Raw genomic sequence first — 27,884 nt, 5'->3', positions numbered from 1 at the left:
ACTAGTTCTGGTGTGTGTTACCATGGCTCTAGGACACTGAGTCTTTTCCTGGGAGAGTCGTGATTTTTTTTATTTTCAGTGGCCAGTGAAAATTGATAAGAATAATAAATAGAAAACTATAAACTAATCTAGAAATAGTAATCTCTTACTGTGTAGGCACCATAATAATCACTTTATGCAAATTCTTCCAACTGTAAATGGGAATTTAAAATATTACCAATTTCATATGGTAGATATTAAGAGTTGCCATACAAAAATACTTAGCATAGTGGCTATACAACTGAGAGCTATTACCAATAACTTTCCAAAGAGCTAAGTTCTATACTCTGCAATTTTACTCCAGTATCACATTCTTCACCACCACAGTATACTACCTCTCATAATAAAATGCATATAGAGTATGATTTCATTTATGCAAGAACTGAAGTAGATAACATAACACAGTAAAGAAAAGTGAATATACATGCCCAGATTATTTCATGAAATGCACCAAAGACACTATTTATAGTGGTTACATCTAAGGATGATCTGAGGTAAGAAACTAGCTTTTTATTGGAATGTACCCTCTAATATTTGATTTTTCAACCATATTCCTATATTTCTTTTTGCAAATAAAAATTTGTGGAGATATTTTTACCAAGAGGGGTATGAGGGCACTTTCTAGAGTGATGGAAATGTTCTGTATCTTAAACTGAATAGCAGTTACACAGATATATACATACATAAAAATTCATTGAGCTAAGCCTGTAAGATTTGTGCATTTTACTATAAGCTATATGTTATATGTCACTAAAGACACTTTAATACATCAAAAAGAAATTTTTAAAAGATAGCCTTGTTAAAAAAAACACTGACTTGGGAAGGCTTACTTTATATTTTCAAAAAAATATTGAATTCATTGGCTAAATAAATAAGCCATTATAAATGAGAAAGGAAGAAGGAAGTGTGTGAACATTATTTCTTTAATGATTTTACAGATGTTTTTAGAGGTGGTACTTATTTTATGAATATTTGTGATTTTGTATTTTATGATTTTATATTAGGACTAATTTTTAAGAGTTTTGTAAACTTTTGTCTTAAGTATTAGGTTTGTGACACCTATTATTTTAGTATTTTTTCAGCTTTTCACATGACACTATGGATAGTAGAAAAACTTTTAATATTTGAGAAAACAAGGTTAATAATCTTACATAGGGTTTATGTCAGTCGGATTAGGTTGTGTTATGGTGACACACAGCCCCCAAATCACAGCAGTATTTGTATCTTGCGTATGTCTGTGTCCTATGTAGGTTGTAAGGGAGGGCTCTGCTCATTGTACTCACCCAGGATCACCATGACCAAGCGGCCACTTTGAATGCTGCTGGTTTCTGCTGGAGGGAAAATATATCCTGGAGGGTATTGTACCTCTAATTAAATGCTAGAAAGGTGGGGTTGGAGAGATCATGAAGGGGTATTACATGTCATTTCCACTCATAACTCTTGGGCCAGAACTCATTACATGGCCACGCACAACCACAAGGTGGGCAAGAGGTGCACATCTACAAGAAAGAATATTGGAAAAATTTCTCAAAGGGCACTGAAAATTTGCCCCCATCTTCTCAGTTCAATATCTTGCCCATAAAGGGTTAGATCTGCTTTGTATTTAGACAAAGCAGAGTTCCTATCTTGGCTCAGCACTCTATCTCTGCCATAATGGAATGGTGCTTCTGTTTTCTCACCTCTAGAATGGGAACTGCAATAGTACCCATCTCATTGAACAGTTGTGAGGATTAAATGTAATAATAAAAGTAAACACAATGATTTAAGTATATAGTAAACACTCAATGAATGTAAAGCTGCCTTCTTCACCTGGAGTCATCGATTATCTCCAGGTAGTTGTTTGGAGACAATGGCAAATTAAATGGGTAAATATGCTATTAAGTTTGAACCAAGTTACAGCAAAGGAGTTGAGGGAATAAGAAAGTGCACATTCCATGTCATGATTGATCAAGATGAAAATAAATATGGGAAGATGACCAAGCTCTCTATCCAAAAAATAACCAGTATCTAGTGAGGGTAGGTTTTTTTTTTTCAATTTCAGTTGTGATCTCCATTTAACTGTTTACCCTTTTTACTCAGTAGCTATTTATCAAATCCTTGCAGAGCTGTCTTGGGCCTTGGAGATGATAAAATGGTGGATAAGACAAGTTTCAAACAAGTTTCTCTTGTGGGGCTTAATTCTGTAGGAAAAAACTAACAATAGACAAGGAAACAAATTCATTAAGTAATTTAGTTAATGATGAGTGATATCATCCATGGTTTATGTATCAAGAGCTAATGTTTGTTAGGTTCTTACTTTGTGCTAGGCATTCTACCAACACTTCAAGTACATTATCTCAGGTAATTCGCAAAACAAACCTGTGTGTGAAATATCATTGTTTCATTGGACACTAGTAATGGTGTTTAACCTGTAGGTCTATTTTAAGAATTAAATAAGGCAACTAAAGCACAGTGAAGTGAAACAATTTGTTTAAGGTCATACAGGTATTAGGTAGCAGATCCAAGAATTAAGTTCCAGATATTTCTAACACCAGGTCCAGTAAAAGAAATCATTATTGCATACAGCTTCTCTGATAGAATCAGATAGTGGAGCAATGCCATGTTAGGTCACATGATTTATTTTGGTAAGAATCTTCCCTCTTCTTCATTTTTTTCCACCTCTTTGAAAGAAAACAATTCTGACAAGAATTCATCAAAAGAGTATTCCATATTGTAACATCCCAGTTTGGGTATTGTTTTTGATTAAGGTTGTTTGCAGACTAGAATATTAGTAACCCACATATTCCCTATACCACAAAAGGAGTAGATTTACTTTTATCTTCGGAACAAAGCTGGATAGAAAAGCTTTTATAACTTTTCTTAATTCATGAAACATTTATCTTAGAGTCAGGTTTTGTTACAGCATCACAAATGTGGTCCGTCAGCATTTCTATTATAACCCCATATTTCCAGGGCTTTTCAAGAGTGCAGTAGAGATTCTACTATGAATTAAAACTTGGCATTCAGGATTTGAATCGGAAAACTCCATTTTCCTTACCAATTAATCAAATAGTTTAGAGGTTCTCAGTTTAGAAGTAGACCAAATGTAAAACTTTTATTAATGCAAAAAAAAATTTATTTAAGGCAAATTTGTAAATTTAAATGTTTTTAAATATTAACACCCTCTATAATACTATGTAACTATAAGTTATATTAGTTCTCAAAGAAAATTATCCATCAGATTTCCTAAGTAATATATGAGAGCTAATTATACTTCACCTTTTTGGCTTTGTAAGTAATTCATTTCCTACTTTGGGAATTTAGATGATTTGAAGTTCTCAGCATAATCGGTTTAAAGTTGTAATGTTATCAGGACACCGAACCAGAATAACATGGGCAGAGTGGAATTTTGAGAGAGTGCCAAGGTATTTTCACATACATTTATGAAATTTAAATTCTTGTGGGAAAATTTTGCATTCTATGAAAAGAGATGAATAGCATTCATTAATTCTCTAAATAGATATTTGAAATTTAACTTGCTGAGCACAAAGAACTAAATAGAGCTTAGTTTAAAACTTTAATAACATTGCTTAGTTCCCCAAATACTCCATGAATGTTCTATAACAATGAAGAGATATGATGATCCTCTATCTTTAATATCTCATTTTGTAATCTCTGTAACCTCTCTTCCAGCCTTGAATGGCTTAAGACTAAGTAAATGTGAGGTAGTGAATGAAAGTAGACAAAGCCTTTTGAACAAGCCGTTTGTCTGACTTCTTTCTGACTGACTTCTCTCCAGCCACACTGGCTTCCTTGCTATACTAGAACCACACCAGGCAGACTCCCAGCTTGCAACATTTGCTCTAGCTTTTGCTCCTTGACTGGAATACTTTTTCCTCCAGATGACTGCTTGTCTGAGTCTCATATTGCCTTCAGTCTCTGTTTGTATCTTACTTTCTGAGTGTAGTCAAACCACATCCCTCTACATGATCATTTGATTTGCCCTTACCCCCTCATGAGGTACCTTATCCCACCTGACTTTTCTTCTTTTCCCAATACTTGTTATCTCCTAATACACTGTATACCTTTTAAAAAATATCTATTCTTTCCCATACCCTAGAATGTAAGGTCAATGAAGAAAAGGTTTATTCACTGACCTATCCTAAGGACCTAGAATTGTGTCTGACATATATTAATTGCCCAAAAATATTTGTTGACTGAGTATATTGTTGAATTAATTCTGGGTTTTAGCCCATAACAAAAATTTATAATCAGTATTCTAGATATAACTTTCTCTGGTCCTTCCACAGAATTCAGGTTATTTCCCTAATAGAGTTAAGAATGCCCTGTGAACACAGGTGTCCAAATGAAAGACCCACATTTAAATCCCCTTTGTAATGTGTTATGGGCCCACTTTTCCTGGAATCATTTGAACTGAAGCTTGGTAATTTTTGTACTTAAATTTAATTTTCGCTATTGTTTGGAAAAGATGACCTGAATTGGTAAGTGTCAAGTATGGTTTCATAAAACAAATACTTATTTTGTGTTTAAAACAAAAACAAAAAACTACCATACATGTTTTACAACATTTTTATTCATGTAATAATATTAATGCCACGCTGTTAAAATTCAGGAATTAAAACGTGAACTTGTAATTAAAAACCAAAAAGAAAAAAGAACCCTACACCCCCAGCAGTGGGGGAATGATGATGTGCTGGTAACGAGAGCCTTCTGTAAGGGCATCACTACTGGGCCCCAAGGCTTGAAAACTATTCTAGTTGCAAAATGGAGTCATTTAGTGAGAGTTCACCTCCAGCTCAATGGCATAAAAGTGAGAACACTAGAATTTCAGCTTGGATACCAGGATTTGTGACACACTTGCCAGAGAGCTCTGTCTGATTCTGAAAGGCAGCTATAAAAAAAGCTGCCATTTTCATTCATGCGAATGTATTAATTTTATTATTGGACTAAAACGTTACTTAAAACCAAAAAATTAATCACTCTTCAATTTATTTTCACCTATTGAATAGAATTTATTTGATTTTATTTCTGCTTTGTCTTCCCAGGGTAAATGTGAGCAGTCACTTTATGGTCATATGCATTCCATCAACGATGCCACCTTCACACCAAGGGTGAGTTCAGCTCCCCCAATAAATTGTTTTAATGCTTAATAGACGTGAATTCGTTTTAATGGAACAAAGGCTCAAGGGAAAATGGTAAATTAACAAGGTGAGGAGAACAAATTTGGGTATTAATGACAACAGAAAAAATATATAGATAGGATAGGGTTGCAGAAGTTTATAACACATGCGCATGCGCGCATACACACACACACACACACACACACACACAAGCACACACAAAATATGCAGTGGTAGGAACATTGGAAATAATTCTCCTATTGTACTTAGCTCCATCTAAACACATTTTGAAAGGTTCTAGTCTAATTTGGGCTTAAAGAGAATAAGTGGAATATGGACTTGTAAATATTAATGTAGAATCATAAAAAGAATGAAAATGCTTGAGAGGAAACCCAAGAATGAAAAAAAAATAGTCAAACAGTGACTTTCTTCTGATTAGAACACAGCAGCCTTGATTTGACAGCTTTTCAACTCCTCTTGGAAAGGTTTCAAATATATCTTTCTTAATATAAACTGATGACTTAGAAAAAGTGTTTATCCACAGCTTGAGGTATTCAGATATTGGGATAATTTCATGAACAATGAAGACTGTTAAACACTGCTTTGATTTGCTGAACTAATTGTGGTTGTCTTATAAGGGTTCAGATACTAATCACAGGAGGATGATTAAAGTTTGTTCCTTTTCAGTTGAAAGCTATTCTATTTAACTAGATAGATGACCTCTCAAGTCCTTTCAAAGTCTATGATTTAATTATATCTAACATTTTAACTTGTCTCTAAGTTCCCAGTAAAATGTGGATCTTAATTCCATATCTCTCATCTTTTCCAATTAGCTAAAACAGAAATCTGATAGATTACCTACATCTAACTTCAAGATGACAGCATAGTCAAACTTGTTACTATCACGCTTTAATTAACCCTTTAGAAAGAGGAAAAATTCTCACCAAAAGTTATTTCTACTAAAAGAATGTTGCTTCCACCAACTGAAATTGGGGTCATTGTCAGCCCTGGAATGTTAATGATGGGTTCAACTTCCGTTATATTTTAACAAACTCATTTTAGCAAGAAATTTCCATTTAATTGGCTATTCAGCCTATATATTATGGATTAGTCCTAGATATAAAATAAACTTTTATTTCTAGCAGAGCACAGAACTATTTAAGCACTATAGTCCCATATTATATAGGATATTTATGCTAAAAATCTACCTAGTGTCTTATAGCTTCACATACCCTAGAAAAATTAAATGGAAGTTAAAATTAAAAACTAGTATTTTGTAAGTCAGGAATTTTCTTTTGATAAGCAATACTATATAAATTTTTTAAAATACCATTTAACACTCTCAAATAATAAAATTAATAAATATGGAAACAGCCAAATTAGATTTTTTGAATCAGCAGTCAAGGGAGACATACATTAATTATTTGTATTTCAAAGGCACAATGATATGAGTCCAGGTGGCCAATATCAAACTGGCCAACCTGTTTTTGTTTACATACTTTGTCCATACCAAAAGGATTTTTATAATACTATTCCAAATCAACATCCCAAAGCCTCACTTAATTTTTCTATTAATTTCTCTCTTCTTTGCTGTAAATATTTATTAACTATTAAGGAAATATTTTGTTGTGGTGACTGACACTACTAAGTGAATTTTCAGTCACATATGTGAACTGTTTTGAGAACTGTTTTATTTCACATGCCTGCTAAAGAATGTCAAGATGTTGAGAGGCAGCAGTAACTGAAAAAGCACAAACACTTCCAGGGATCTCTTGACATGGCATTGTGACACAGTTCGCATTTAAATAAACTGTCAAAGTTGTGATAATATATGTGTTATACAGTGTGTACATAGCAGCCAGAGAGTTGAATTATTTAGTATTAGGCTTGCTAATTGTTTGATGCCTTTAGTGATATGCATTCAACTTACATTACTAATTAAAAATATAGTTAGCTATTGACCTACACACAATTTTAGGAAAATTTTACAATTTTAGATTTGGAAGCAGAAATCACAAATGCAAAATGAAGTGTTATCTAGCTAGCAACCAAGAATCACAGAAAGAAAAATATAACATATAATATTTATGTATGGTCTTGAAGAGCTATGTAAATTCAATTATATTTCTATGTTATAAGATTAGAGCTCTGATGTCTTCATTTCTGGTTGATTTTTCTTGGACCAAGAAAGTTTATTGGAAGAAGATATTTATTTAAAACCTCCTTTTAAAGTAGTCTGTTAATGAAATATTTTAATGAACTATGAAAGCTTATTTTTTTACTGAGTCCATTTTGTAAAGCAATATCAAAAAGAAAAAAAAAGTTGTAGTAATTGCTGGGAACATATTAATAGACACAGGCAATTCAAAATAAGGCAAACAACAAAACAAAACAAACAAAAAACTACGTAAAAATGTGTAGCAAGAATATCAATCAGCAGGATATCCCTAGCAGAGAGCCTCCTCAGCCTTCAATTTCCAAGGAAGTTGACCCTAGTCTGACCCCACCCAACCTCTCAGGTCCAGATACCCTTCCTTGCCCCTGTAATTACCTACTGATATGGAGATGGACTACTTCTCTCCACCCCTTGGAAACACCTACTGATATGGAGATGCACTAAGGTCAGGTGAGAGATTCTGGAAATGTTGTAATTTTACCCAGATTCCACCCCTCCAGAAATTTCACCTCACAGTCTACTCACTCCCCATCTTCCTCATGGCCCCTGTGTGAGAAAACTGGAGCATTGTAACGAGACTAATGACATACAATAACAACAGCAATAAAATCATGATAATCCTCAAGCCAGAGGATTCAGCAAAATTCAAAGTCCTATGCAGATTAAGTCTGTAGCTCCCCGTTCCACAGGCACCAGTAGCTGAATAGGAAGGTTGTTCAGAGCAGTCATCACAAGGCAGCTGCAACCGGGGGACAGGCATAGGGACTGTAGAAGAAAATAACCTTAGGGGCAATAAGATACATGTCCTAATGACACCAGCATAGGCAAATTTTGTCCATCAGGGGGGATGCATGCAAGAGAGTGGTCCTGTGGTAGGACAGTGGCAGGAACGGGCTCTTGTCCTGGTCTAGTATACCAGACTTTCACCCACTCCCTGTGGGTGTTACAGGTGGGTCAATATATAGGTAGGGCTATGAGAGGTACACGCACTGGCCATAAAAATAAAACAAAACTTCCCCGATGTTCTTACATCCCAGATGTTTTGGGTACACTACTATGATCTTTGGTGCCCACTCTGCTGTTACTCCAGGAATACAACACAGAAGGCCAGCTTCCGGCCTTTTCCCCCAAGGTGACAGAAGGGCCAGCCATCACTGGTCGATGTGTCAGAATGTACCAGGCCATGTCCACTCAACAGAGTCTCCAGGGTTTAATGCAGTAGGGGCTGGCAGCAGGATGTTGCTGTGCTGGCCATATCCTGACTTAAATAACTCCTCTTTGGTTTCCACATACAGTTGTATAGGAGAGGCAGCAAGGTGTATAAGTGTATCCACAGGGCTCAAGGCTCCTTTCCAGGGCTTCACATTCAAATGCCGTAGCACTGTCCATAAGCGAACTGACCAGCCCCATAGACTATTGGTGTCCGACTTCAGGCCAGATTTCAACAAACTGTTGTACCTCTCTATCATACCTGCCCTGGTAGGGTTATATGGTACATGAAACTTCCACTTTATTCCTGATTGCTGCACCCATTCTTGTAACGCAAAGTGGATGCCTTGATCACTCTCAATCATGTGTGGCTGGCCATAAGATGCAAAGAGATGCTTCAGGCCCCTTTTGGTAGGCTTACTGATCTGCATGACATGCAGGAAAAGCAACCAGCAGTCCAGTAGCTGTGTCCACACAAGTTATGGCATAATGGTACCCTTTTGACAAGGGCAGAGGCCCAATATAATCTATCTGCCACCTGACAAGGGGTATCGGGCCCTTTACTATTGTCCCATCTTGCTGTGGGACTCAGTGGAAGTCCCTCTTAGAGCACACAAGGCACTCCTTCCAGGCTCTACTGACTTCGTCAAAGGTCAACAGCAAGCCCCACCGACAGGTTACAACCCACATTGTCTTTTACCACCTGTGCAACAAACACTGGTATAATCATTGGGCCACATCAGAGGCAGGCTTTCCTTCTAGCCAGCAGACCTGGGCCAATGTGTCTGTTTCGTCGTTCCCTGGGGATGCCAAAGGCAAATGGCCAGTCACATGATATATGGTAACAATTTTAGTCTGACCAGAGGCCCATAGGTCTTGCCACAATTCTTGCCCCCAAAGAGGCTGGTGACCAACTGTTCCAGTTGGCATGGTATCATGTCAGTAGCCACAGGGTCAAGCCCCAATAGACAGCCCAGCTGTCAGTATACACAACTATAGGGGAGGGCTACTGGGTGATCATGAGCCATACAGCCCACTACTCAGTTGGCTGCTCTTCCCCTCTCCATCCTCCAGCCATATTGTCTCAGTTTTAGGATGGGAAACTACAGCCCTCCACTTAGGAGGCTGCCCACAACTGGAGCCATCTGTGTACCAACAATCTTCAGGTATAGAGGAATTTCCCTCCTGATAAAGACTCTTAGCTACCAATGGCTCAAAAGCAAGTTCTTTCTGCTTTTCGCTGGTATATGTCACTGGCCCCAGTAAGTGCTGGAGTTCTCTACTTAAGGGGCTATTGGAGCAAGCACTATGCTGCTGTAAATATCCACCCCATTTGACCAGTATAGGCATCTGTGCCATGCCACTCTGTGGTCTTTGGGTCCAGTGTTGCATCCACTCAGTGATGGGATAGGTGGTTATTATGGCAGTTGGAACTGTTCCAGGGATGGGCTCTGTAGCCAGCAAAGCATGGTGCATGGCAGCCAGTTGCTTCTCTATCAAGGTGTAGTAGACCTCTGTTCCTTTCCATAGTTGTGACCAGAATCCAATAGGTTGGTGCATCTGTTCAAGCCACTGCCAGAGGCTCCATCGTTAGCCATCTTTGGTTACATGGACATCTAGCTCACAAGGCCTTGATGAGTTCACTACACTTAAAGCCTGTACAGCCTTTACTGCTCACTTAGCAGCAATCAAGCTGCTCAAAAAGCAGCTGCACATGTTTTATCCCAGTCTCACCTGATGCCCTTTTGTACCAGCCAGTATAAGGGCTTCAGAATTTGTGCCACGTCTGGGATAAACACTGTCTAGTAGCCCAAAAGACCCCAAAATTCTTGTAATATTGCCACAGTGGTAGGGGTAGGGAAAGCCTGGACCATGTCTAGACTGCTTCTGGGATAACCCCAAGAACTACTGAAAAACCAGGTCCCTGAACCTTGATGCTGTTCACAACCCATCCTTTCTCCTGTAAATGTTGCAGCAGTCTAGGAACTGCCCCTTCTAAATATGCAAGAGAATCAGACTTGAGCATGATATCATCAATGTTGTGATACAGCCATACCTTTTGTGGTTTCTTCCATGTGGCCAAATCCTGGGCTACAAGTCCGTGACAAATGATGGAACTGTGGAGGTATCCCTGTGGAAGGACAGTGAATGTCCACTGCCGTCCTTCCCACCTGAAGGCAAATTGCTCCTGACCTTCCTGTAGCATGTCAATAGAGGAGAGCAGTCGTAGTGTCCACATCCCTACTTCATGACTCAGGATGTCCATAAGGGCTGCTATAGCGAGGATAGCAGCATGCAAAGGGGGTGTGACTTAATTCGATTCCCTGTAATCTACGGTCATATGCCAAGAGTCATCCAACTTTTTCACTGGCCACACCAGGGAATTAAAAGGACTGTGAGTGGACTTCATGATGCCCATCTTCTCCAAATCTGTAGAGTTTCTCCAATTTCCTTGTGCCCCCCCAGGCAATTTATGCTGCATAGTATTTGTCACTTGCCAAGGTACAGGCAGAGCTACAGGTGGGTGCTGAGCATGTCCCCTAAAAACTGCCTTTACCAAATGTACCCTCAGTCTGAACTCACCTGTAGTGGTCTGTAACCACATGTCCTACAGGATAATGACCCCCAAAATATGTTCAGGGATGGGAGAAATGTACACAGTATACTCCTTTGGGAGTAAACACCTTATCCCTAATGTGATTTGGGCTTTCTTCACTCTAATTGCCTTACCCCCATAGACATCTGTCACAGCAGGGGTCCCAGAAAAATGCTCAGGGTTGCCATAAATCAGAGAACATTCAGCTCCTGTGTTTTTACATTCACAGGGGGACCAATGAATTGCTAATTCTACATGTGGCCTCTGATCCCAAACATGTCCCCCAAGGTGGGGACATTGACCCCCCCTTTCAGTCAAACCATGACACCCAGTTGTCCTCCTGTAGGGAGGGCCCAGGTGGACCCTGAGTACTGCCCTCCAGGAAGTCTTGCAGGAACCCAGGCCGGACATGGGGATTTGCCTCCAGCTTACGTGTTCCGGACCTCAGCAGCTGGAACTGCTCTTGCTTTAACTGGTGCCACAGTTCTAACAAGATTCTCTTGGGCTGCCCATCAAATTTTTCTTTTACTACCCCAGCCTTTATCAAATCACCCACATCAGGGTCCTCGAGACCTTCACAGGACCCTTTTCACCTCTCCTTTTAGTCCTAGCCTGTACTTCCTTTCATGCTCTTCTTGTTTCAACCTCCCCCAGCTCTGCTAAAGTACAAGTAGCCTCAGTTGTGGGTTGCCCTATGTGGGGGGAAAGATTAGTCACAAGGGGCTCAAAGAGAGATAGGGGAGCTGTATAGAGCACCAGATTTCTCATTCCTAGGGTAAACAACTCCTCATTGGGGCCCTGGGGGTCCATGTTACAGATGATATTTTTCATGCCCAGCTCCTGTAACACCTGCTGGAGCTGGGTAAATATGGTAAATCACCCTGATTAGGCCAAAATGCCCTGATGACTGCTGTCACCCAATCCAGAAGTGCCTAATTCCCTGAGGTATGACGGGCACTTTGCAACTGCTACTGGAGGAAAGAGTGAGTCATCAGGGAAGACAGTCTACCCATTTCAGAATACAACATAACAATGTTTTCCACCCCCATATCCCAGAGATGCAAAAGCCATGTAGTCAAAGGTTCCTATTCCTTCTGCCAAAACCAGATACTCATGTCCACTAGCTCATCCTGGGTATAGGGGTGGAACATGGAGTGTTGCACAACCTGGGGAAGGGGCAGCTTCTCCTGCTGAGGAGCCCACAATTGTTGTGCTTTTATTTTCTTAATTACAACAGAACAGGCCTTTAATACATAAAAGGCTGGTGCCTCAGGCAGTGGCCTCAGCAACAGATCGGCCCCACCCCCTCATCCTCTCCTGGCATCTTCTCTACCATCTCCCAGGCTGAAGGCACTGCTCTTTCCTCCGCCTCCCCCACGGCCTCTTGCAATGCATATTTTCCTGCTGCCTCCTCCTCTCTGATATTGCATCTTCCAGGAGTACAACCTGTCTTCTCAATAACTGCCTCTTTTTCTCAAGGGCATCCCATAGGTCATCACCCAGCTCTACCAGGTGATGCCAAAGTGTCCATAACCCTTTCCACTATCTCAAGGAAAGACATCCCACAATCCTGTCTGCTACATGGCCACTCAGGGCCTCCCAGCAGTCTTCTATCTCACTGAGCGCTAATTCCACAGCTTTTTGGTGTCTCCGTCTTTCCCCAATTCTGGGGCCCCACCCCTCTAGCAGGTGCTTTACCCTAGACCAGTTCCCTACTACAGGCTCCCCAATTGGAAACCCCACAGATAGAGGGCTCCTGGGTGAAACTGCATCCTCTACCAGTGTAGCCACTGGGGCCTCACCACTATCCACAGGGGGGATTCTGGGCATCTCCCCACCATCTCTAGTGGCAGCCTGCCCAAGGGTTGTACCCAGATTTCAGGTCAAAGACAGATTTCAGGTTCAGATATTCTACTGAGTACCACCAGGTGTAACTCGCGGGGGGGAGGGGTGAAAACTGTGGGGCAAAATACCTTTGAAACCAAAATCAGTCAAAGGGAGAAATAAAGTGGAAGAAACCTGTTTATTTCTTACAAGCAGTTGTCCACTTCTGCTTTCCTGTGTCTCTTGGTGACCCAGTTGTAAAAGGGGCCCCACACAATCTCTCAGGTCCAGATATGCTCTGGCTCCCCTTTGTAATTACCTGTTGATGTGGAGATGGACTACTTCTCTCCACTCTTTGGAAACACTGATTGATATGGAGATGCACTAAGACCAGGTGAGAGATTCTGAAAATGTTGCAATTTTACCTTCACCAGTAACTAACCAATATGGTTTTGCTGTCCCACCTGGTGAAGTTGAAGTCAGGTAAACACCAAGAGTCAACGCTACTACAATAACACCGGTGCATCTTTCCCTGGTAGTATTTACCTCCAGTTTACTTGTTTAAGCTAGACATTTAGTCTCAACTCATTAATAGCTGAACAGAATTGGGATTTGTGGGATTGACAATAATTCCAGTAGTTGTAGGGTTCTGACCAGCTCTTACAAAAGGAGCCTTCAGAGCTACCTCAAGTCTTAGTTTCACTTCTAACTGACCTGCTTTATTAATTCAAACATTGTTAATTGATTTCTTATGTACAGAGGTGTTTATTGTTATCACAACTAATTACATAAAATATGGATATTCTGATTCCAAAACGGATGACATCGTATACAGCTTTAATAAAAGACAGTCAAATTCTAGCTTGTTTCTCATCTTTACAGTTGTGTGGAAGCAGTAGCTGCCGAGTTAGGGGAAAAGGAAGGTGAAGTCTGTCTGCATTATCTTTACAGCAGTTGGACTTTTAAATAGGTAAGAGAGAAAAGGATTGAATAAGAATTTGCAGCAAGGAAGACACCAACTCCATCTGGTGGTGTTGATTCACAGAGAGTGAGGGTAAGAGAAAAAATTTCCTGTTGTAGAGAACTAGAAGGAAAGTAGTAATTGGCAGTGATATTAAGGCAACGAACTAAGCCAAGAAGGTGAAGGAAGTGTTTGGAGGTCAGAGTGGCATTGGAGGCGAATTAGCAGATATGTATATGGATCACGAGGTGAGAGGGATGATGGGATCACATTAAGCAAGAAATCACAGTTCTTTGGAGTTAAAAGTCTAAGAAATAGGGAAACACATGCCGGGGAGCACAGAAAGCATTTTGGGAACACCATGGCAGCCACAGCTTCCCTAGAATTGTGTAAACATAACACTTACATTTTTATGTCAAAATGTCCTTAGAATCGATTGGCCATAGAATCAATGCTACATCAAAATGAAAACATCAAAAGCCAAGTTCTCATGAAACATATGTTGGTATGGAAAAAAAGATGAAGTCTTCCCCTCTTTTCCTATGCGTGGGTGTCTTAGCCTGCACTTCCTACCCGTAGGTATCAGAGGCTATGGATCCAGGTCGTTTGATAAGGAGTCGCCCTAGAAGCGCGGTCTAAGTCAGCTTTGGTTCAAAGGTCACTGAGAAAAGAATGAACTTCCAGAATTAAGTCAGGGGTCCTGGATCAAATGAGATGCTTTATACTTAAAATATGCCAGAATCCACTGAAATCTTAAGATTCACAGCTCTGAACAGATTCACTGGTGAGAACCTCCCAGTCTCTCTCTCCCTCATTCTTTGAAGACTAGAGTGTCTGGATCGCCATCTTTCTCGACACAGCGTACAGCCCACACGGCACTCTGACCATGTTCTCCCTTCACCACTTTTCCTCCAACACTATTTTTCTCCTCAGCTCCATACTCCTGAAGTCAAACTCCGAACACTGTCATTAACTGCCAATGAAATCATCTACACTGTTTTGAAAAGAAATTTTTACCTCAGAATGCAGTGAAAAGGAATGAGTAAAAACACATCTTATTTGACTCAATGTCTCCAACATCTAATATAACTTACTTTACATATTTAATATTCAAAAAATATGGTGAATGAATGCAGAGTTCTAAGCAAACAAAAACACAAGGATTTCATTATAACATTGTGTCACTGTATCTTATTTATTTCAACTTTATTGGCCTTCCAAATTCTGTGTATATTGAACCGCAAGCTAAACTCATTTAATTCTCAGAAGAGATTAGTTGCTCCTAGAAGGCTTCTGTAGCATCGTGTCCCCAAGACTTTGGAGCCCTGGTAAATTACCCAACTTCAGTTATATTTGCCTTTTCTCCGAGTGTCTTTTGGATCCTGGCTTTGCTGGTCATAAGACCTTGAGCAAATCATTAATTGTTCTGTAAAAATAAATGATAAAAAGAAGAGTATTAGATAATATTTACCATAGTGCCTGCAACTAGAAAATGCTATTATTACCACTCTGCACCTACCACTGCTGTTATTATTATTATTATATTATCATCATTACTATTATTAGTGGGGCTAATGTTCCTGTAGCCATTTGTGTTCAAATAAGTAGAAATAAACAAAAGAACATATACATGTACACACATGCACTATGAGAATTTCTTACATCCCATAATTTAATTTCATTGAAGGCAATCCCAATGTTATAAAAATATAGCTGCAGTACATATTTTGCATTTTAACAAAGAAAAGAGAATGAAATTCTAAAACTATTCTAAATAAGAAACTATGCAATTGGATTGAATTTGAATTAAATTGTACTAAAAATTAGATATAAGCCTCACTAGGAATATTTTGTCTTTCATTTCAAAATATACCACTGGATAATTAAGCAGTTAAGATTTTTAAATTTGTTCTGGGATAGGTTAACTGCTTTGCCCAAGTGGCTGGTATGTGGACACAAATGCATTAATTCACATTATTTTTTTCTGTCAACTGTGGATAAGCATATATCTGCAATTGCCTCCCTTAAAAGGTATCCTTTCTCCTTTTTAGGAAAGGAAACTGTTTCTGATTTTCTGAATTTTGTTTGTTACCCAAGCTCAAACAGAAGTGCTTAGTATCAATTTCTGGCCATTTTATATAAAGAAATAGAAACAGCCTTTAGGTCATAAAGCCATTAATACTCCGAAGGACAAATGATGTCAGGCGGTACTTATATGCCAAAAAAATTTCAATTTTGTTTACTTCTTCAGCAATCCAACTTGATGTCAACTACAATTTAGCTGGGCCAATAATATTGATATTTGATGTCAGTTCTTATTCATTACTGCACCTAGATGATGCATAAGTCAAAACTTGTAGATGTGTTGTGAAAAACACAAAAGCAGGTTCTGCCTATCTTGAGAAATTGAAAACAACAACAGAATAGAAAATTAAGGGCCATGTAGCATGCTGTTTTTATTTTATATATATGAATTATTTCAATGCTTCTACATATTCAAAATTAACTTTATATCTTTTAAATGAATCTAATACTATATGATATTTTTAAACTAAATCTTTTATGATATAATCTTCTTGCCCTAACATTTTTCAAGGAACATAACATCTGATAGAAAAATGTGACATGTAAAGTTCAGGGGAAAAAAAGAGTTTGCATAAGCAGACATTCAAAATTAATTAGAAAATTATATATTTAATGTAATAAATGATAGAGGTCTTCTTTCTTTAGCTCTACTCTGTTTTGTTCTTAGAAACTTAACACTGTAAATCACAAAAAAGAAATAGCACTTTTAAGATCATATCACCCTTCCCCCAAAGTTAAACATTCAATAACTTCAATAGTTGGATAGAGGTGATTTCATGCACTTGTAATTTTCTTGATGGTTTCAAGAAAGTTAGAAGCACCATTATTATGTCATATTTCTTGGCATTTCCTCACTTACTATAAAACTAATAATTTGCTTTTCTATGTACACATCCTTTGAATGATTTAAAATGTTTTGGCATATATGAAAGATTCAGTAATGGAATTTCTACTTAACAGCTCTTAACTGAACACCTACTATGCCCTTGGCACTGCTCTAAATTCTGAGTGTTCTTCAATGAATAATATCAAGCCCTGTACTTATGGACCTTATGTTCTGGTAACAAACAAGTAGACAAATGAATAGTTTCAAGAATAATAGGTATTACCTAACTAGGATAAATTAGGGCAAAAATGAGTAATGAGGTGAGAGTTGAGGCTTACAATAGAATGGTCAGGGAGTGAGTCTCTGAGAAATGACATGTAAGAAAGCCATGCAGTGACCCTAAGGAGCAGAATGCAAGTGGAGGCAATGGGAGAGCCACGTACCTGAGGTGGTAGAGCTGCGGCGTGATGGAGTGCCTACTGCTGGGCAGCTGCCTCCGGGAGGGCTCTCCCTGCTCACCGGGGGAAACCCCAACCTGGACGGGGAGGCTTCTTGACCCTGAATGAGGAAGAACTCTCAAGCAGGGAGGAAGAGTGTAGGTAAGGGAGGAATTCTTTAGAGCAAAAGTAGAAATGAATGGCAGTGGCCTTGCAGGCAGCTGAGAGCAGGAAAATGCAGAGGTGCGGAGGGAAAGTTTACTAAACATTTTCTTAGTATAGGGCAGATTCCCGTGTCCTATTGGATACGCACTGCGTGGGGACTAGCCTCTACCACCCCAGGATTTGGGGAGCCACGGAGCACAGGATGGAGTGAAATTTTGTTCTGAGACCTTGCCAAAGAAAGGAGATTTTCAGGCATGCTCCTGCAGCTGCAGTTCCATCCGGGTCACCCAGGTGGTGGGAACTTGCAGACCCAAATCTGAGATCTTAGCAGACCCTCCCTACTTATCAGGGGTAAAATGGAGACTTGGAAATAGAATGAAATAGCAAAAAGACAAAATGAAATAGCAAAGAACAGTGAGAAAGCTCTATCTAAAGAGAGAGAAAGTGTGAGTGTCCTCAGAGAGGAGGCATGCTAAAAGACTTGGGGTTCCCTCTTTTAAGGATTTTTCAAAGGGCCAAGGGTAAAGACTTGTCAAGTGGTCTCAAAATGCTTATCTCCAGTGAGAGATATCAAGTCTCTTCTCTTTTCTAGTATCAGTCCCCATGGTAATTCTGCAAAATTAACACAAGAAATTGGTCAGTTCCTCTCCAGGATAGCAGCTTCCTTTTGGGAACATATTGATCAAAACCATGTGCCCTGTCCCCAAAGTGGATTGAGTTGTTGTCTATTTGCTAAAGAATATGTTAGGACTCTTACCTCCTAACTTTCTGGTTTTTAAAGTGCAATCTTAACTTTAAGATGGAATCCTTCCTGTTCTTACTTTACTGTTACATATCTCAGCATTTTTCATTGAGTTAATGTACAGGAAAAGGTAACTATGATGCTTGTCCCAGGTCCCTGCCCTACATCAACAGGACACATGAAGTGTGTAACAATTAGATTAAATAAGTAGAATATTTTGCATTCAGTAGATAACTGTAAACTTAGATTGTTCTTATTAGTTAAATATGGGATGGTTGAGGCCATTTTAGAGTAACTTCATAGCATTATCTATGGCTTCCAAAATGTTTACTTACACAAAAATGTCCTACCTGTAAAAAAGTCAGTAATATATTATTTTGGCTGAATAATACCTTAACTTTTTTTTTTTAACTTCATAAATTTTGGTATAATTCTTGGTATAGAAGGTAATCAATAAATATTCATTGATTAGGAAATATCAGGAAGTCACTGTGAGTCAGAACTCAGGTATTTAAGGGAACACAGGACAATATTTGTGAGACATGATTAAATTTATTTTTACTACTGATCTTAAAATATTATTTTAAAGTTTAATACACTTTGGAGATGTCCCATGTTTGTTTTAAGCATATAGCTGCTAAAAATAGTTCAAAATATATTTACTACTTTTATGAGAAATGATGTCATTGCTCAGAATACTTGTCTATTTAGGCAAATGGTCTTCCAATACACTGAAGTTTCATTTAAACAGTTTTCACAACACAGAAGTTCTAAATAATATCAGAATATTGATGTAAAATTATACATTTCTGTCTAATCACAATTGGAGTCAGTCTAAACTTGTATATGATCTTAAAAGTTTGAAAAGTTACATGTATGATGAATATAAGTTTTTTAAGAGATTGTTTTGCATATAGGGATAATATCTAATTCATCACACATTATCCCTGAATCACATAGAACAAAAAGAATTGTCACATCAATTTACTCATAGACATAGTTACAAGAAAACTTAATCATCCCTTTTAATGTAATTTTCCTCACTTAATTGTGTGTTTGTGGATGAATGTGACCCAGTGAATCCATACTTCAAGAAGTGACCTCTAGTTAACATTTCAAAGTATGAGCAGAGCAAGAGAATCTGGCCTTCCTCTTCAGATTTTATTTGTATACCTAGAGTAGCCCTGCAGGGAAGATGTTTTAAAAGTTATGTCACCCAGCAGATGGTCTGGAATTTCCTGCAGCAGATTTTACAAGGGTCATGGGATCAGAATGTCAGTCACCACCATGCTCCACCTTTGCCCCACCCCATTTCAAGAGCTGCATCAAAAAAACGTAACTCTTTTCTAACGAAAGCAGTTATGATTACATTGTATTCAGCTACCTAAATGTATTGTATTTTTCCTAAAGTATTCAAGTTTTCATACTAATTTTTTTAAGAATTTGAAAATGTTCCTTGACTTGTATTTGGGTGGTAGTAAAGCAAAAAGCCTTCTGTTTCTAACTTAAACACAGTTGCATCTAGATCTTTGAATCCATCTGAGTTAGAGAACATTAAGACCATAAAAAATCTTAAATATAGACTCATTTCTTTTTGATGGGGTTTGATATCAGAAATAACCAAAGGTGTTCAAAATTTTCTCTTCTTAGACTAAGGGGTAGATTTTTTCTTAGAAATAATTGGTTTCCAGCTTACATACTCAAATACAAAACTACAAAAAAAACCCAAGTAATTAAATTATGGATTGCTTCCCTGTTATATTTTTCATACTTAAAAATGGTAAAAATAGACAGGTCCTTTTTTAGGTGTAGCTTTTCTTTTTCCAAAGAACATTCTATGGATGCAGGTCCATATCTTCAAAGAAATATGATTGCTTATGTAGTGAAAAGAAATCCTGAGTTTCTAAAAAAAATTCTTTGCAAACAGAAATACAGTCTAGTAAAGCAATAGTCTCAGACTATGAATTTTAGTTAAATTATATAGTTCTTCTTTCTGATCTATTTTTATCAATCAACCTATAGTGTTTGGGGTATTTTTTCCAATCACTTCAATATAGCCACAGCCAAACATAGCCTATTATAAACATGAACCTTAGTCATGTAACTATTATGATGACACAAACCTATTGATAAATTACCATTTTTATGTATATGGTGGAACTACCTTGACTGTACTTTATGAGGTTATACTTATGTACCTATTAAGAGAAAATGATTTTGATTTTACTGCAGGTTGTTTCTGTGAATGCTGTACTAACCAATAATAGCTGGCCACTTTAAAAGAAACTTCTGCCAAAGAGAGGAACACCTTAGGTTGCTATCACAATAAATAAAACAGATTTAACAGAATTTGTGTGGGTCTATATGTAGTATCTTCTGCAGTGATCAAAGAGCAAAAAAGGCTTTTTAAAAACAGTAACTAACATGTTCCTGCCATCTCTGCTGCATGGTTTATTTCACCATGAAGTATTAAAAATACATATTTTTAAAAAAACTCTATCTTAGCACTTAAAACTGATTATTTTAAAATTACTAGAAATATGAAATTGTACCTTGTTAATAGCATGCTATATTTGTGAAACTGATTTAGGTGAATTTTTAAAAATCATATTTTTCCAACAAGGCAAGAAACAGATTTGACTTGGGTATTTTGCATTCTGCACCTAGGTCCTCTGCTAATGTGAACATCCGGGTCTCAAGTCCCTCTCTAACTTCTAGTCACTGCGGTGGGAGACTAGTGCTTCTCTAATTTTCATGCACAGCTCTGCCCCCTTCACTACTCTGGGAGTATACAAGGACTGACTTTCTCCCTTGATAAAGGACAACAGATTAATGAATTTAAGTGCTTGCATCGTTTAAATTGTCATCCCTGGTGTACTGTTTCAAGCACAGTATCAACTGTGGCTAGCTTTTCCTCTTCAGGGGGTCTTGTGATTTCCAGTTTCTTATGTAAATTAATGCAGAAACTGCTCCAACAGTATAAAATGCTGTTCATTTCAAACTTCAAACAGAACGTTCTATAGACACACCTTGTTTTATTGTTCTTCATTTTATTGCACTTTACAGATATTGCATTTTGTACAATTGAAGGCTTGTGGCAACCCTGCAATGAGGAAGTCTGTCAGCACCATTTTTCCAATAGCATATGCTTACTTTGTGTCTCTGTGTCACATTTGGGTAATTCACAATATTTCAAATGTTTTCATTGATACTATATTTGTTGTGGTTCTCTGGGGTCAGTGATTATGACTCACTGAAAGCTCAGATGATAGCATTTTTTAGTAATAGCCCACAATATGTGTAAACTACAGTATAGTGTTAACATAACTTTCATATGTGCTGGGGAAACAAAAAATTCACTTGACTTGCTTTATTGTGATATTCACTTATTGCAGTGGTCTGGAAGCAAACCCAAATATGTTTGAAGTATTCCTGTATTTCTTGATTTGGTAGATGGAAAGAGCAGAGTCACTGTGTACTGAGTTACAGGTTAACAAATGGAATATTGGTCCAACCAAAGTGCAGAGCATTGGAGAAGAAAGCACAGGGCATGTATTTTCAAGTGTGTTGAATCAGAGATTCACCTGTATCTATTTTGTTCTTATGTATAAATATTTCTAAAATGTACAGTTGCAGGACAGTACATTTCATTTCACTTAGGAGGTTTGCAAATTAGTTTGAACAAGATGACTCCATATTTCATTAAGGTCTGGGATCATATCTTACCCATTTCTGTACTGCGTCTCTCCTGAACTCTCCCCCTCACCACACTCCATCAGTTGGCACTAGGCCATTCTAATAGGGAATGCTTACCTGGTAAATATTTAATGAATGACCAATAATTTTATCAGGGCCTTTAAAAAAGAAATTTCATCTTTTAAAATGAATTACACATTTCTGTCTTTAGCTCATCATGTAAAATGAAAGTAGACTTGTGGAGGGATAGAGATGTTCTAGTTTAGAAAAAGGATGGGCTAGAGCATCTTGATTAAATGATTCAAAGAATGGTAGAAGTTTAACAGTTGATAAATTTGTTTTTAAAAGCATTTGAATGTCCTTTAATTCTCAGATGGAATCACTGATATTTGTTGGTTGTTTTAGTAAGATTATCACTGCCAGCTTCATTAAAATGTAAATAAATATATTTTTTATAAACATATCTTTTATAAATATATCTTTATTTAAAGTTGTATTTTCAGAAGAAAATAAGTTGAGCAGAGGCAAAGACACCGCAAGTTATAATCATTTCAGGAAAATATATGCTGTGTGTGTGTGTGTGTGTGTGAGAATTAGTCGGGTAACCTCATTAATTGTTTATATTTTATATAATGACTGCTTAAAAATTGGGTGGGAACTCTATTAGCATATTATAGTTAAATTTTATATTTCCCAGTTTAATTAGGAAAATGACAAGAAAAATGATTAAACTCAAGCTTTGCTCAGGCTTTCATTGACCACATTTGCTAATATATCACCCTCCTTCTCCCCAAATATCTCTTATTTTCACCCTTAACTTCTAGTTAGAAAATCATTATGCCAAAAATCAAATAATAATGTGCATCAAAATTAAATTTAAAAAGCTTTGAGTAAAAACCTTCCTCTTTTAGAAAATCATTATGCCAAAAATCAAATAATAATGTGCATCAAAATTAAATTTAAAAAGCTTTGAATAAAAACCTTCCTTTTTTAAATGAAATATCAGTGTTTAATTATATACACAAACAATGCAGTGGCAAGTACCTAGTTTCAGATTAGATCCTTGGAATATGGCAAATGAGAGACTGGTTAGCATTGCCTTACACAGAACTTTAAAAGCACATTTTGTTAGAAGGGAAGAAAGTAACGACATTCTCAATGCTCCAATATGAAGTGACTCTTGCCTCGTGGTTTCTTGAAAAAGAAGTTTTGAAAGCTATATACATAGGTCTCATTTAAACGATGCAGCGCTCGTTTATAATTATTATTGTCCCAGATTTTGTTTAATGCAGATCTGTCACCAGGTCAAATAACGGATTCTCACAACTATGAGAATGATGATCACTAGCGAAAGGATAACAACGACCAGAGCCACGGAGGCCTTCATTTGGCAACGGCGCCACCACATCTGCCTCCGAAGCTGCCTGGATCTGCTGCTGAAAGCGGCTGCATTATCCGACAGGCTTACATATGAATTTATTCCTGACTTTCTTCTTGTTTATCTTGTGGGTTTGCACTCAAGCCAATGGAGTTTCAGGTCCCAGATACCACTTACCAGATGTGTGAATTAGAAATGGCCTCAATTTTCTCATATATGAAATGCAAATATTACCATGTACCTTATAAAGTCATCCACTTAATCTTGTTGGATGCTGGATATTTTTTGCATTCTCATAAATATTCTTGAGCTTTGTTCTATGATGCTGTTAAGTTACTTAGAAACTTTTTGGTTCTTTCAGGTCTACTGTTTAAGATTTGTCAGGTGGAACTAGAGACATGCTCAATTTTTAGTGAGTTATTTCCCCATTACTGAAGCAAAACCCTTCTTTGTTCTCTAATCTACTCAGTGACCCCAAATCTTGACATTTTTCATCCCTGCTAGGGCAGGCACAGCTTTGTGTGAGTGCCTTGGCCTCTTCCCTCTAATCGTGGGCACTTTCTTCCAGGACTCCAGGTTGTGTCCTCATATGCGTGTGCGGATCAGTACTCAGGTGAACACTGAAGCAGGTTGCTCTGTAGACCCCCAGGGTTCTCCCTATGCAACAATGTCTTCTCCTGTACGCTGCCCTGCAAAATTGAACTTCATTTTCTTTTTAATTGATGTGTACTTGATATACAATATTATAGTGGTTTCATGTGAAAACAACATAGTTATTTGACAATTACATACATTATTAAATGCTTACCCCTGTGAGTGTAGTTACTGTCACCATACAAAGATAAGACAATATTACTGACTGTATTCCCCACCCTGTCCTTTCATCCCCATGACTGCTCTGTTTTACAATTGGAATTTTTACTTCTTTATCCCTTCACCTATTTTCCCACCCCCAACCCCCTCTCCTATGTTTATTTGTTTGCTTGTTTAGTTTGTTTTTAAGATTCCACATATAAGTGAAATCATATGGTATTTGTCTTTCTCTGTCTCCTTATTTCCTTTAGCGTAATACCCTCTAAATCCATCCATATTGTCCCATGGCAAGATTTCATTCTTTTTATGGTTAATATTACACTGTATACATGTGCCACATCTTTTTTATCCATTCATCTATTTACGAACACTTAGGTTGCTTCCATATCTTGGCTATTGAAAATAATGCTGCTATAAGCATAGGAATGCATGTATCTTTTTTCCAATTAGTGACTTTGTTTTCCTTGGGTAAATTCCCACAAGTGGAATTATTGTGTCATACAGTGTTTTGATTTTTAGTTTTTTGAGAAACCTCCATTCTGCTTCCTTTGTCTCTGGACTCTCAGCACCATCCCTTCAACATGGGGAGTCGGCCAGGCCCTGTCTGGGTTCCTTCCCTCCCCCTGTGCTGTGGCCTGGATACTGTCAAGACAGTATAGCACAGCAATCTTCCATGGCTCACCTCATTAATGTCCTATCTGTCAATGATCTTTAATCTTTGTTGCCTTATGTACAGTGTAAACTATTGTTTCCTATATCTTGTCCATTTTCTTGGTCGTTTCAAGAAGGAGAGTAAACCTGGTACCTGTTACTGAATTGTGACTGGTAATAGAGGTCTTTCTATCATGTTTTTAATTGTCAGCAGGTTTAACCAGAAAATCTGTGACTGAAATGATAATGGCGTTCTTTTAAAATTTTATAGTTAGTCCTTCCATCTATAAAAGCTAAGGGTTGACGGTGTGGTTGCAGGTCTGAATTATAGTCCTGACTAAACCATTGATTTGATATGGAGGCTTAGACAAGTCCCTTAATTTCTCAAGCCTTCACTTTTCTCATCTGTGGGAGACATTGATCTAGACAATCTTGCAGAAATGTATCAATAATCACTAATGTTTTCTTTAGAAATTGAGAAAAGCTGTTGAATTTGTATCTATCAGCTGGGAAGCCTTTAAGGGAAACAGTAATATATTTTTAACGTTGGATCCTCCTGAACTTTGTCAGAAAAGTGAAATCTTTCCTTTGACATACAGAGCAAAGCCAAACTGAAATAATTTAACACTGTTTTCTGTTTGTATATTGAGTACCAAGCTTTAGTTTTTGCCTCCTATCTCTCTGGTTTATTCCTTCATATTCTAAAAACCCTGTTTCCCTACTTTGACATTATTGTATGTAACAATGTAAATGTGTAATGAAAGACTCCTGCAATGTGACAAGCCACTCTGGAAGAAAACACCAAGGGCCTACATGACGAAGATCTCATATATGAATATCTTTAATAGTGCCAATAATGACACTAAAAGTAAAGTAAACTCACATAAGAGTCAGGAAATATTTCTTTAGTGCTTTTAGAAGAGGCTCACTGCCAGAGGAAGAATACATTAATTTCATATTCCATGTTAGGAATTTCCATTTCTTCTTAAATAAAATGCTAGTTTCAAAAATTGTTTTTAGAATAGAAAGACTCTTTGTGACTTATTAAGCCTTCTTCTCCCCCTTTACTTTCAGAAATCTACTGATTTTGCACCATATTTGGTTGGCAGAAAGTTAGGCCATTCTACTCTCCACTCTGCCAGAACTCTGCTTTCAATTTATTTAGCATTGGCAAAATGAAAAGCATTATGCTAGATGTTGTGGGAGCTTCAAACAAGAATTTAGTCCTTTTCCTTGATGAACTAGAATATAATTAAAGAATCAAAATCTGTACACAAGTAGATAACTGTCTATCAATGTATGGCAACAAATTATAAATACCAAATATGGCTAATTAAAAATCTATGGAAATATCTGGTGTAATTCTTGAGACAGTTCAATCACAACCACTAGGAAAAGCTTTGCTCTGACTATTCAGCCATGGAAATAATGACTCATTAGTTCAATCACTTAAGTATTTACTAAGTGTAGAATATAAGCCCCAAACTTAGGACCAAGGGGTTACCGCAGTACTGCCTAATAGAACTTTCTGTAATGATGGTAGTGCTCTTTATTTAAAATGTCCAACATGATTGTGACTAACTGTATGAGGAAATTTTCATTTTTTTTTTTGAGAGGGCATCTCTCATATTTATTGATCAAATGGTTGTTAACAGTTAACAACAATAAAATTCTGTACAGGGGACTCAGTGCACAATCATTAATCCACCCCAAGCCTAATTCTCAACAGTCTCCGATCTTCTGAAGCACAACGAACAAGTTCTTACATGGTGAAGAAATTCTTACATAGTGAATAAGTTCTTACATGGTGAACAGTACAAGGGCAGTCATCACAGAAACTTTCAGTTTTGATCACGCATTATGAACTATAAACAATCAGGTCAGATATGAAGGAAATTTTCATTTTTAACTAACTAAAATACAATTAAATTTCAGTTCCTCGATTGCAGTAGTTTCATCCCAGGTGCTCAGTAGCCACATGTATTGGACTATATCCGTCTAGAAGGAAAAGACAGGCACATATATGAAAAGAAAATCCTATTTGTTTTGTATGTTTTATAGTAGGATTCTATGAGAGTAAGAGAAGGAATACCTTATGTTCCCTAAAATACTTTAGAAGAAGTTCTCTTTGAACAAAGTTTTAAGTGTATTTAATATTTACCACAGAAAGAAATAGGGAATGAGCATCTTAATCAGTGGATATAGCAAGAAGAAAAATATGAGGGCATGGTGTGTTTGAGGACTAGAAAACAGAGTAGTATGTGGGGAAGTAGGCAGGAAGGAGGCAGGTCAAAGAGGTGCTCAAATTTGCATTTTAGAAGAAAAAATTAGTCTGCCATTAGTTTGTTAAGCATGGCATTATTAATATTATGGACTGGGTAATTTCATGTTGGGTGTGTAGGTGGGCACTGTGCGGTGAATTGTAATATGTTTATCAGCATCCCTTGCTCCTACCAACTGAATGCCAGTGGTAGATGCCCCACTTGTGCCTGCAAAGATGTCTGTAGACATTGCCAAATGAACTCTGGGACGGCAAGTCACCTGGTTGAGAACCACTGTTGTGAAATGACCTGCAAAGATATAAGATTAAAGGCAGGGAGTTTACTCCATGTGTCCATATGTGAAACGAAGAGGACCTGAAATAAGGGATTTGTGGGGAGTGGAGGCCTACTTCAACCATGCAGGATTGAAGAGGAGAGAGATGGAGAATAGGATAGCAAGCCCTGGGGATTGCATGGAGTGTGGAGCCTTTTACTGAACTGAAAAGTACAGCAGAGTGATTGAGGGAAAGATGGATATGGCTTTGAATATGCTGATGTGTAGTATCTGTGGGACATCGAAATGGACATATACTGTGGGTAGTTGGAAATAAATATCTGGAATTCAAAAGAAAGTGTCAGTTGTACATGTAAATTGGGTAGATATAGATGTAAATAAATACCTAGATAATAGTTGAACTCATGGGAATATTTCTTTATGCCCCCAGAAATCTAGACTTAATGACAACTGTAATTTCCAACTCATCTCCATATACAGCCCCATTCAATCCACTTAACATATACCACTAGTTTTTGTTTTTCTCCTGATTTCATGTAGAATCAAGGACTTTGAGTTCCAGCTACACCAGGCTGTTTGCTTCCAGTACTTCTGCCTGGGGACCCTTGAT

The 27,884-nt window shown here is 37.7% G+C and overlaps 1 protein-coding gene across 5 annotated transcripts in view; it reads left to right on the top strand.

The window, feature by feature from the left end:
• Window positions 1-27,884, top strand: part of SPAG16 (sperm associated antigen 16) — a 974,490-nt gene that overhangs the window by 694,997 nt on the left and 251,609 nt on the right. For 4 of the 5 annotated variants that reach the window (XM_057503578.1, XM_057503577.1, XM_057503581.1 and 1 more), the window contains one exon: window positions 5,085-5,150. In XM_057503578.1, coding sequence (XP_057359561.1) covers window positions 5,085-5,150 — 66 coding nt within the window. Of the gene's footprint in view, window positions 1-5,084; window positions 5,151-23,180; window positions 23,450-27,884 lie in introns of those variants that run through there. The other variant, XM_057503580.1, reaches the window with a different exon arrangement.

This window comes from Manis pentadactyla, chromosome 6 (assembly GCF_030020395.1).
Source record: "Manis pentadactyla isolate mManPen7 chromosome 6, mManPen7.hap1, whole genome shotgun sequence".
Classification (NCBI taxonomy): domain Eukaryota; kingdom Metazoa; phylum Chordata; class Mammalia; order Pholidota; family Manidae; genus Manis; species Manis pentadactyla.
This window is presented reverse-complemented; position numbering and strand designations above follow the sequence as displayed.